The sequence below is a fragment of the Lactuca virosa genome, chromosome 4 (assembly GCF_052849685.1).
Source record: "Lactuca virosa cultivar CGN04683 chromosome 4, Lactuca_virosa_CGN04683_v6, whole genome shotgun sequence".
Taxonomy (NCBI): domain Eukaryota; kingdom Viridiplantae; phylum Streptophyta; class Magnoliopsida; order Asterales; family Asteraceae; genus Lactuca; species Lactuca virosa.
Window position 1 is genome coordinate 287,820,526 of NC_136429.1, and position 12,495 is coordinate 287,833,020.

Here is a 12,495-nt window from a genome sequence, read left to right on the forward strand (position 1 = left end):
CCTTTGTAGTGGTTAAACGGCTTCCCAAAACTTTTAATACAATACTACTTGAGCGCCATTTGCAAAACGTCCATGTCGTTGGCATCACGTTTTTTGCGACACTAAGTTGTAAATATTGTTGAACTTTTCGATTTTCTGTTTCAAGCCACGGAATTTTAAAGATATTTGGTCAACGGTATGGTATTCCCGACCCATGGAATTGTGGAATTGGGTCATGAAGTGCTCCCAAAACACCCGTGTTTTGCGCATTCCCAGTCCATCTATCCATATAAATGTTTGTCTAAGCACGAGCAATATCTCTTCCTCCTTTGCATTCCAATTTTGTTTGTTGGTATTTTGGCTCTCTTTTTAGAGCTCTTACCTCATCATGATGGTTCAGGTAGTATTTCAGGCATCAATTCGGGTTTTGTTTGGGGAACAATCCATAATGGAAATATTGCATACAAGGCGAGGTTCGGAAAGGTTACATTTGGGGATGAAATTATTGGGGTGAAGGGAGCAAGTTGAGGTGTGGTGTTCAAATTTTGATTCACTTGTTAGAAATTTGTAGGGTTTACGAGAGATCTATTTGTGGGGTTCAAATTTTGATCCATTTGTAAGAAATTGGAAGGGTTAAGAGAGAATGCACATCAAAAAATACAGAATTTCACAAATGGAAAAGACGTAAAATAGAGCCCAATAAATAGTAGAATGGTTAAAAACCTTTTTATAATTTTGAAACCTTTGTTCCAAATTCAAGATAATTTTGAATGGTATATAGAAAAAAGGAAATTGAAAGAATCCGGATTAAAAGACATTAGAATTACGATCAAGAGATTAGTTCATGATACGATGCAAATCACAATGCCATTTTGTTGTTCTAAATATGCCTACTTGCATCATATCCAAGATTCACGATCTAGGGTTTTAAGAGCAATGGCATATGAAGCTTCCAAAGCATTAAGCACAATCGAAACAATAAGCTAACAATTCAAAAAACCGAGTATCAGAAATGCCCATGTTCTAGGGTTAGGGCTTGTTTCTATGAAATGAGACCATATGAAGAATGTTTGAATTGAGAATTCAGAAAATATGCAGGATATATAACCGAAGAGTAATTTACGAAATTAAAGAAGACTGAATGGAATTAAACATCAAACGCATTCGATTAAGCTACTTATTTCTTCTTGCCTTTACCGGCGCCGGACTTCCGCTTCGGTGGGATTATAATCTCACCTTTGAGCGTCGGAATCTGCATAAACTGATCCAAACCGCCGACTCCACCGAACTTCTTCCGGAACTTCTCAACTTGATCGGCGTCGATGAGGTTGGCGGAGCGACTGCCGAGGTAGAACGGATGGTTGCCGGACCAGACATCTACGACGTACTCTTTCTTAGTGCCGCCGGTGGTGAGGACGTGGTCTCCGCTGCAGTACACCTTGGCGTCCTCGTAGAATTCGGGGTGGATGTCCTTCTTCCGGCAAGTCCATCGCGCTTGATTTGGGGGGGATACGGATGCAGCTACCTGATAAGAGAAAATTGAGTAGGGTTAGATTGAAATTATGGTGCGAAATGGAGGGTTTTAGGTATAGTGTGACGACCTTTTTCATCGACAGTGTTGGAGGAGGAGTGTTTCTGTGCAGAAAGGAGTTGGATAGGCTTATCGCCATTTTTGTCTGTGGGCGTGCGAGAAAGAAGGACGATGATAGCAGATAACAAGATGAGGAAATCCCAATGGGTTTTGCGTTTACAAAGAAGTCGAGTTGGCAGCAAAATGACAATTTTGACCTTAAGTTTTTTGAAAATTTTGATTGGGCTAATACCATAAAACTAGTTAACTACAACTAATAGTACTTCTTTGTGATCTGAATAATTCGTTTTTTAAATTGTATCGAATAGAATAATAAACAAATTTTGGGTTTTCATTAGTCATTACTAGGCATGCACAAACCGGTTTTTTTTCTGAACCGGACCGGTTCAGTTCTAGTCAACCAAGTCAAAACCGGTTCACCCAGAAACCGGTTTGGTTCCAAACCTGTCCACCACAAAAAAAAAAGCCGAACATATGTAAACCGTTTCGGTTTTATCAAAACCGATTCAGAAAAAACCGGTTCAAAAACGGTTTGACGCATATAAGGTTTTTTTATTTTATTTTTATTTTTGGGTTAATAAGTGTAAAATAAGAACGAGTTCTTTTTTTGTTTAGATTGTATTGCTTTGTTTTGGGCTAATAAGTCGTAACCTTATTACGGTCCGCAAGGTTGTCATAGAACATTTTTAAAGTATCTTTTTGACGTAAGGCACATTCAAATATTTTGCAAGTGGAGTTCCATCGGGTATTATTTCCCAATTTGGACCTAAAAAGAGGGCATTCGCATCGGCACAAAATTGCATATAATTATGATATTGAGCATTACTAGAAGTAAAAATTTCTTTTAGCATGTCTTTGAAACCATCTTTTATAGTTTCAATGTTAGTTAGTCCATCTTGCACAACCAAATTAATGATATGTGCAACACATCGACTATGAAAAAAAACATCATCGCAAATTGGTTTATCTTTTAGTTTTAGTTGTTCAACTGTGATGGTGTTGTTTGAAGCATATTATCAAAAGATATAGAAAAAATCTTTCCTTCAAGTTTATAAGTTTTGATCACACAATCTAAAATTTTAAATAAATTTCTACCGGTGTGCGGATACTCAAACAATTCAAACGTAATCGTACGCTTCATCATTACCCAATTAGTTGGATTAATCTAATGAGCGGTAACACAAAGGTACGCATCCGGTGAACTGTGAGGAGCCGTCCAAACATCACAAGGTAAATTCACACCGGTTTCTAAAGATTGAAATCCTAAAATCATTTCATTTTTTGCAAGTTTCCACATTTCAATAAAATCACGTCTAATAGAAGTACGACTCACATGACAATATCATGGTTGGAGAGTATCTTGGATGAGTGAAGTCAATCATTTGTTGTCGAAGTAGTCAAAAAGCAAGCATTCTTGAATCACGAACTTCGCCATCCTATCCCGAACTTTAGCCAAATCGTAACTCCACAATGTTGTATCATTTGCCATTGTTGTTTGATTATGTCCCGGCCCAAATTTCACCGTGGGGCATCTCTTGGTCATATGAGTTTTCAATGTCGAATTCTCATCTTCATTGAAAAAAGCACCACATTTCTTGCATCGCGTTTTTTTTGGACTGCTCGACATTACACACAAATCAAAACTGCACCAAATAGCCGGATTTCTACTTGTTTCTTTGATGCTAACATCGGTAAGATTGTTTGATGAATCTCCAACACCAACGGAAGTCGAATCCATTGTTTGAATTAAGAGCGTTTTTTGAACTAAGAGAGGTTTTTTTAGGCTTGGTTGAACCAAAACATCTAATAGCTATTTATACTATCAAGTATCGGTGAATATGGCCAAAAGGGACCCAAAATCGAGTTTCTAACCGCCTTAAACGGCTATATAGCTGTTAGTATAGGACAAAAAAACGGGCATAAATCGTCTCAAACAAAAAATCGGTTCAAAACCGGTTCGTAATAAACCGGTCCCAACGGTTGGAAAGGCGAATTGGTATAAATCGGCGGTTCGGTTCATAGGTGAACCGGTTCGGGGATAAAACGGTTTTCGGTTCAGTGACCGGTTCGGTTTGTGAACCGGTTTTTTTGCCCACACCTAGTCATTACACATGGGATGTGTATTTCAAACGAGCAAATTTATATTGAATCTTACATGATGTTTATTATGGTACTAGTTGTGAGACTCATGTATTACATGAGTTACTTTAAAATAAAAATAAAAAGTTAAATATGAATGTCTAAATATTTAAGAAATTTGAATTTATAAGAAAATAAGAAAAATAATGAATTATTAAAATTAAAATGTTTTTTTTATCTTTTAAATTTAAACAAATAATTTAAATAAACAAACAAAAGAAATTAATGAACTTTAATTTGGAAAGTTTGAAATTAGAAGGTAAACTCATCAATGAAATTGATATCCATTTATTACTATATATATTGCAATTATTACATTAGAATATTATGTAAAATTTAATTTTGAAAACCAATAAAATGACATGTGGAAAAAAAATTAATTTAAAATAACCACAAAATGACATTTAGCAGAATGAATGAGAGTGTGACATGTGGCAAAAAATCTTCATTTAAGAGTAGATCGGATATGATAAAATATATTGAGTAACGTATTTTAATACATGTCTTGATCTTTTCATTTAATATAGAATTATTCAATTGAAGTTCATTTCAATAATGTAATAAGACCCCAAAAAAATTGTTACTAGGTATAAGTAAAAGATAAGTGACTGAAACAACTAAACAAAGACTATTAGTTGTCATTTTATAATATTAACTTTTTTTCATTTATGTAAAAACAAAACGAACCTTAAAATTTTAAAAATTTTAATCAAAATTATACGAAAACAAATACCATACATAAACGTTATATCCAAGACATGTCTTAAAAGACAAAATTTATAAATTTTCTGTACAATAGTTATTGATTTTTATTTTCCTCTAATACAATACATTATGTTTTATCAATCTTACAATTTTAATGATTTTACATCATTTTAATCTTTAGAACTAAAATATACTTGAGACCACTCAAGAAACCTCCTAAAATATGTAGGATAAATCATATCAAAGTCACAACACATGATAAATGAACCCCACATGATTATAGCAAATAAGACACATTATCGATTACAAATTAACCTCTTTTCACCCAAAAACGTTAAGTATTTTTGAAACCAATCAATTCCATTTCTTTTTAACAAGCCAAATATTATAAATGGCATTGGCTAAGGGTTAGGCCTAGAAAAAGTAATTACAAAAAGGTTAATTGGTTTTTGAAGCCATAAGACCCGATTAGTTACAAAAAAAAATTATTTACGCTACAAAACCAAAGAAAATAAATTTATTCTTTTCTCTACTTTAAACCATCAAATAGCAACATTAAAACTGAACCCAAAAAAGCCATATAACATGAAAAGATTATGTATTCATATCCAAACATTCAAACATGAAAATGGGAAGTAAATGTATGTACATGTACACTTCCAGTCATATAACACATATTTCCCAGATCTGGTACAAAAAATATTTCAAAATATTGAAACAATTCTTCAAAAATTAATTCATAATTAACTGAAAGAAATTGTTCCTGTTTCTGCTTCAAAGGCTGCTGCTATCTCTCCTCTGAGTTAAATCTGTTCCAAGCCGCCTGTTTCATTTTCGACTTAATGTTAGTAAATGACCATTTTACCCTTCTGTTTAGAACTAATGCTGAATAAAAAAATGATAACTTAAGAACTGTTACAAATCGAAAATTTCTTGTCTGGACTCTGGAGCAAGCGTTGTTATATAATATTTGCAAAAACTGTTTGTTCATTTTTGGAGCAAATGAAATGTCTGGATGTTAGTAAATGACCATTTTACCCTTGTGTTCAGAATCGATGCGGAATAAAAACGATTGTTTGTTTAAGAACTGTTATATATTGAAACATCTGTCCAGAGCAAGTGTTGTATACACAGACTTTTTTTTACCGAATGATTTGTTGTAATGGTAAATTCGTAAATGACCATTTTACCCTTCTGTTTCGATTTGATGCTGAATGAAAATGACTATTTATTTAAGAACTAACAATGAACTAAAACGTGTGCTGTATACAACTAAGTGAACTAAATATATAACACGAAGACAGTTTCTTTTTGGAGTGAATGACAAATGACCAATTTACCCTTCAAATTGAGGAAGGAAATTAAATTATATACCTTCAAAAGATCGAAAACTTTTTCACATATATACTTTTGTTGAATACTTGCACCCCTTTGTTGCAGCTTATCAGGATGAACACAAAGAGTGGCCTTTCTGTAAGCTTTTTTAACTGCACTTGTGGTTATGATTTCTGTCAGTGACACAGATTGCCAACCACTCTCAGGTCCAAGAATCTGTCAAAAAAATATATAAATATTTATATTTTAGAAAAAAAAAAAATTTAAAAAAGAAGTTTTTACATACATATTGCAGAGTTGAAAGTAATGCACGCAAGTTTCCTTCTTTCCCAGAAGACCATCTTTTGATATCAGCATCAAGATTATCAGCTATTCTCTGTAATTACAATTGTAAAGGAATTATAAAATTTAATAAAAAGGGTTAATGTTGTAAATGGGTAATAAATTATATTATATTTTGGTTGCTGAATTATGAAATTAATGGAATAAAAAAGATGATTACGCTTCTTTCAGCTTGTTCTTTTTGGGCAAGCTGATCACGCTTTTCTTTCTCTGCAAGAGCTTTGGCCTGAAAGAGAACAACAAAGGGTAATTTGGGAAACAAATTGGTAATGTTTGGTATGATGGAATTGGGGAAGTAATGGAATGGAATGCTTGATTCCGGTGGAATTGAGAATGAAATGTTTGTTTCTGAACTCTGAAGGAATGTGATTTCTTGGATTTTGTTATTTTTATATTTAAGTAAAAAATTTAATGACGTAATATTTTTTTTTTTTAACTTTTCATGATTTTAATAAATCACAATTTTATTTTCTAAAAGTTATAACTACACTCTATATTTTTTTAGGGTTGATTGAATGAAAAACACAACATTTTTTAAGTGATCAAAATGTTGTGTCTTTTATGCAAATAGCATTTTATACTTTTTTGCATAAAAGATGATATTTTGACCACTTTTTCATAAAAAAAAAACACATAATTTTTTTAGTGGATGGAAACCTGTAAACCAGGTAAAAAGGCAAAAATCAAAAGTTAGGTCACTCTTTTGGCTTAGATTGTAAATTAAAATTTTAGGTCTTACCCAAAAAAAAAAAAAAAAGAAGTCAAATTCTTTTACGCAATTAACCCTATTTTTTATTACAATCTGATTTGGGTTTTAAACTTTAATAAACGTATATTGTGCTTAATTTTGTAGTTTTGTACACATTTACATATAATATAAATTTTTTTTAATGAAAATCCATTCCATTCCTACTGGCAAATCAAACATGATTATGGAATGTAATAACTCATTCCATTCCATTCATTTGTCATTCCATTCCATCCATCCAAACAAACCCCTTAAGGAAATTCTTTAATTACAAAAAAGTAGCAAGATAAGATGCATACCACATTTTCCTTGATCCTGTTATGCTTTTCTAATATTGCTTTACTTCTTTGAACTGATTCTCCACTTGTTCCATTTGAAATGTGTAATTCCTGTAAAAAAAAAAAAAAATTATCTAGATTACTTCTCCAAACATAACAAAAACAATATATAACATCTGAAGTGATTGAGAACTTACAGAAGATGTTTTTCTAACATCAGTGACTTCTGTTCTTGATTCAGACACTTTCTTTTGAGACATTGCTTTTTCTAAAGCTCTTTTTCTAGCTTCAGCAGTAGCTCTCTCAACTGCAGCACGTTCTGCTTTAAGCTTTGAAGCTATTTCAGAAGCTTTCATGGCAGCTTTTTCTTGAACATCTGCCATTGCCCTTTGTCTAACTTCAGCTGTAGCTCTTTCAACAGCAGCCCTTTCACGAGCTTCATTAAATGAACGCTCACGAGCTTCCCGAATTGCCCTTTCAACTACTAATCTATTTCTCTCTCTTTCCCTTTCTTCATTTGTTGCTTCTTCAATCTTCTTTTCTTCTTCTTTTTCCACCACTTTGTTTGACTCAGATTCTTTAGCTTCATCATTCATGTCCTTTGCTTCTTCAGATGTTCCTGTTTCCATTTGAAAGATAACTTCAGGTCTTTCTGAATCAGATTCTTCTGAATGAGATTCTTGAAAGTTGTTTTCTTCTTCTTTCTTGATTGTTTCTTCTGTTTCTTTACATTCTTTAACCTCTATCTCCATACCATGTAACATGTCTGAACATGATTCAGATTTTTCATCATTTTCTTCGGCTTCTTCCATGTCATGTGACACCTCATCATCATCATCATCAGACTTTGGTTCATGTTCATCTTCATTGTTTATGGAGGCAGTTTGACTTTGATCTTCAGAAATGGTTTCAAAGATCTGTTTTTCTTCTGTAATTATTGCTTCTGTGTCTTGTAATGTAACTTGTGGTGAGCTATTGCTGACATCATCAACTTCTTGACTTGATTCCTCAACTTTGGTATCGATTTCAATACGATTTGCAGCATGGAAGCTATGGATGCTCTCATTTTCTTCTGCATCATCATAATCACTCGATGAATTCTCAATTATTTCCACATCACAAACATCATAAAACTTCTCACCATTGTCTTCTTCTTCTTCTTCTTCTTCTTCTTCTTCTTCTTCTTCCATGTGGCTTTCAGTGTCACTTTCCTCTTTCACTTCTTTTTCTTCCTCAACAACTTTCTCTCTTGCTTCATCATCACTATTTGATTCATGAATCTCTGCAATTACTACTTCCTCATTATGTTCAACAACTTCCTGCTTTGTATTTTCCAATAACCCTAATGCTTCACTGAATCTCTTCTCATAACCATTTTCATCATAATCATGAGATGTTTTCTTCTCATCTTCTTCCACCTTCTGATACAAAGCTAAGTTGTTGGTTTCTTCAGCAAGTTTATTAGAATTACTGGGTCCCACCTCATCTTTATTCTCCTTCAACTCTATATTTTCACAACTTTCAAGTACAAAAAAACCATTTGGTCTCTGATTATCTTTCTTCAAAGATTCATTTTCAATCTCTTCAGAAGACCTTGTTGCATGTTCTACAGCTTTTTCATTAGAATCACAAACAATCTTATCATCTTTTAACTCATGAGAAGATCTTATTGGTATCTCAGAGTTCTTTTCAGTTTCCAAACTTTTCTCATGAATTTCATTTATAACCTTCTTGACACCAAAAAGCTTCTCATCATCTGTAGATTCTGAAAAAACTACTGTGTCTCCATGCTTATGATTTGAAGAAACTTGTGATGCACTTACATTTGCCATTCTAGCTTTAAAGATTTCTTTAATCCAATTGTCTTTTTCTTTCTGTTCTTCGCCTGTGCTTACATTTTCCACTCTAGCAGCTTTAACTTTCAAGCTATCTTTGAAACTTTTGCTTGAAAAGCTTTTAAGACCTTCTTTCTTTCTACCCACTGCTTCCTTTGCAATACGTATACTTTCTTGAGCCTTTTCTATAGCTTTTCTTAAAGCAGCTGCAGAAGCACCAGCAACAGAATTGACATCAAGTTCTTCATCAAAACAAGTAGAAGAAAATGCTCCAGGAGTATCATTTTTCCATGTCCAGGTATTTACATTAGTTGCTGAAGTTGCAGGTGATGATGATGATGATGATGATGATGATCCTCTAGAGGAATGTAAGTTGATATCAGCCTCAAATTTCTTAGAAAATCGATCATCAGATAAGGATTCATCTTGACCATGTTTACTCCTGGATTCAACAGCACTTTGTGAAGTTTGTTTCTTAAGAAAATCATCATCTGTTTCAGACGATATTTTCTTATCAGTTTCCTTCTTTGATTGAAGTATTGGTTCACCATTTGTTGCAGAAGCTGTAAGTGATGGTGATACTTTGGAATTATGTGATTTGAGATTGACTTTTTTATCATCTTGATGATCTTTTCCTTTAGATTCAATGATAGTTTCTGAAGTTTGCTTCTCAAGAGAATGAACTTCATTTGGTATACATGCTTTTTGCTTCTCAATTTCCTTCTTTGGTAATGATTGTGATTTGAGATCAGTCTTTTTATCATCAGATAAGGATTCATCTTGATGATTTCTACTTTCAGATTCAACAGCTTTTTTCTCAGGAAAATCTCCCTTGATGAAATTTATCAGATGAACATTATCTGTTTCAGATGATTTTTTCTTCTCAGTTTCCATCTTTGTTTGTGAAGCTGCTTCAGTATTGATTGCTGAAGCTGTAGGCAATGATGATACTTTGGAGTTATGTGATTTTAGATTGACCTTTTTATCATCTTGATGATCTTTACCTTTAGATTCAACAGCAGTTTTTTTCTCAAGAGAATGAACTTCATTTTCTATTGATGTTTTTTGCATCTCAATTTCCATCTTTGGTGATGAAAGTTTGAAGGGATGTGATTTGAGATCAATCTTTTTATCATCAGATAATGATTCATCTTGATGATATTCACTTTTAGATTCAACAGCAGTTTGTGAAGTTTGTTTCTCAGGTGAATGAACTTTATTTGACACAGATGATTTTTGCTTCTTGGTTTCCTTTTTTAGTTGAGAAGCCGATTCATCTATAAAACAAGTAAATCCAGGAACAACATGTAATTGTGTCACATGTGTTGTTGTTTTCCCATCTAACCCATCTTTACTCCTTGGATTGATCTTATTATACGACATGTTAAATTGCTTCAATGCATCAAAAGATTGATTATTTAGATCATCACCAAGATCTTGAGAGCTTTGGCTTGATGACAATCGAGCCCTACAAAGAATATTAATAAGAAGAAAATGTTACAAAAGAAAAGGAAATGGTTAAAGAAAAACAGCATAAGATAATATGCATGAAAAAGATTGCCAATTGTTTAAAGATAATTTGCTAATTTAATGACAATGTAGCCACATGGAAGTAGAAATATAATAGGGAATCAAGATTTGATACTATAAATAGAAATTCAAGCCGAATACGAACAAAACTGCTAAAAAGTTCAAGCACGGAAATATTGCATATATAATTAATGATGTCGGAAATCTTGAAAAAGATAACGTGTGTAATTTGAAAAGCTAAAAACCCTAAAAAAAACCTAAAAAGATCATGGCTTCCATAGCCCTAAGAAAGAAAGGTCACTTACATAAAAGTTACATTACACATATATACAAGTAATGCTACAATAAAGAAATCCGGTTTTACTTCAAAATGGCATCTTTTCAAGTTCATTAGGGCAAAATTTAACTACTTAAGCATGTCCTAAATCTTTGTTCCCTAATCCTTGGAGAAATCATGTTAGTAAACAAAGCACTACCTAAATTACTCATATAAGTTGCATAATCCCATTGAAGATAGTTACCACTTTTATCAAGACATAGGTCAGAAAACCCTAAAAATTAAAAGATGTCAGGCGTTTAGGTGTTGTGACCTATTAAAGAATGATGAAAGAATTTGAAGTTAGACATGTGTTCATGATGTAATTTATATGTGAAAAGGGGATCAGGGTAAAGTACATACAAATCTAGACTTCTTTTTCAAGAACATCATGATTCATGAATGCTGTCTATAAATTTTTTGTTCCATAACGTAATAAGATATAGCTACAAATCCACAATGATGTTCTTCATTTTGGTAATCTATGTAATAAATCAGACCTACACTTTTACTAGGCACTCGGAAATTTTTTAACTTCACATTAACCAAAACTGTGCATAATGATTTCGCAAAGTGCATCTCATAGAAAAGCTATATACGAAGAAAGAGGAAGAATGCAAGAATTGGGGTTAGGGGTTTGGGGAATCTGAATCAAAGAAGAATCAGAAGCCAAAGCATAAACTTTCGATCGATAAATTGTAAGGATCGATCTTTCGGATAACCATTTCATGTAATACAAAGTTTAAAAAATACAACTTTTAGCCAAATGACAAGGCTTTTTTCAGAAATGGTATCGCTGACGATGGCAAAATCATTTCAAATGTAGAAAACGAAAGGGGGGAAGTTGCATCATCTTCATCGAGACAACATAAAACGACAAGTTATCTCCTTCAAACACTTCGAATAGAAAGAAACATGACTTTACCTAGCTTTATCTCGAGCAATCAACTCTTCATAAGAAACAGCGATGTCTTCGTCACGAAATCCACCAAAAATCTTACCGTAATCTGGCTTCGTACTCCCAAGTTCCAAATTTGAACCATCAGACGATTCTTGTAAAGTTGAAAGATCAAGAACCGGAATCGAAGAAGCAGCTTGACCGCTGCTAAAAATCTCACGGTACTCATCAACGTTAACAGCCGGAACTCCGTCGAACTTGGGTCGGTGGCCGGAAAAGACTCCGTCGTAGGCGTTCTTACCGGAGAAACTATTGGCATTTGACAGTTTTCTTCTGTGAAAAGGACGTGAGAGAGACTCCATTAGAATAAATTGAAGGTGAAGCTCCACTCTCTCCCTCCCCTTCTCTTTGAATCACCTAGGGTTCGTTTACTTTGTCCCTTGAATAATATTATAATTATAAGGGATTTAGTGAGAAAGGTCTTGGGTTTTGTTTGTTTGCAGGGGGAATTCTGCAGAAACAGGACAAAGGGAAGGTGGAGGAGAAGGGGGGAGTACTTTTGGTGAAACTCAATGTCAAGGGTATAAATGGTATTTTACTATTTTTAAATTATTAAATCCAATATAATTTACCATTTATGGTTAGAATGTAAAACGTTGGATTTGACATGCCCTTAATTTCAAAAGATATTGTGTAATAAACTAAATTACAAAGATTAGATAGTTTGTTATTAATTGAATGGTCAATGTATAGAATAGGAATTCAATAAATATGACAAATTTTATCATTATGTTTATAA

At 33.2% G+C, this 12,495-nt stretch overlaps 2 protein-coding genes across 2 annotated transcripts; both read right to left on the reverse strand.

Annotated features, from left to right (window-relative positions):
• Positions 1–983: 983 nt before the first annotated feature.
• EMB2184 (Ribosomal protein L31) lies at positions 984–1,731 on the reverse strand. Its single transcript, XM_079045384.1, has 2 exons — positions 1,581–1,731; positions 984–1,504 (listed from the first exon to the last, which is right to left on the reverse strand). The coding sequence occupies exons 1-2, from the start codon at positions 1,647–1,649 to the stop codon at positions 1,157–1,159; spliced, it is 417 nt and encodes a 138-aa protein (XP_078901510.1). The 5' UTR covers positions 1,650–1,731; the 3' UTR covers positions 984–1,156.
• Positions 1,732–4,995: 3,264 nt separating this feature from the next.
• On the reverse strand, positions 4,996–12,228 carry LOC145108367 (uncharacterized). Its single transcript, XM_079045385.1, has 7 exons — positions 11,724–12,228; positions 7,315–10,420; positions 7,139–7,228; positions 6,252–6,317; positions 6,036–6,125; positions 5,789–5,965; positions 4,996–5,237 (listed from the first exon to the last, which is right to left on the reverse strand). The coding sequence occupies exons 1-7, from the start codon at positions 12,056–12,058 to the stop codon at positions 5,202–5,204; spliced, it is 3,900 nt and encodes a 1,299-aa protein (XP_078901511.1). The 5' UTR covers positions 12,059–12,228; the 3' UTR covers positions 4,996–5,201.
• Positions 12,229–12,495: the final 267 nt, after the last annotated feature.

Excerpts from the sequence above, each read along its gene's own strand:
- EMB2184 (XM_079045384.1), bottom strand. The coding sequence starts at position 1,649 with ATGGCGATAAGCCTATCCAACTCCTTTCTGCACAGAAACACTCCTCCT. Across the intron at positions 1,505-1,580 it reads CAACACTGTCGATGAAAAAG|GTAGCTGCATCCGTATCCCC; the intron begins GTCGTCACACTA and ends TTCTCTTATCAG.
- LOC145108367 (XM_079045385.1), bottom strand. The coding sequence starts at position 12,058 with ATGGAGTCTCTCTCACGTCCTTTTCACAGAAGAAAACTGTCAAATGCC. Across the intron at positions 10,421-11,723 it reads ATTGCTCGAGATAAAGCTAG|GGCTCGATTGTCATCAAGCC; the intron begins GTAAAGTCATGT and ends TATTCTTTGTAG. Across the intron at positions 7,229-7,314 it reads ATGTTAGAAAAACATCTTCT|GAATTACACATTTCAAATGG; the intron begins GTAAGTTCTCAA and ends TTTTTTTTACAG.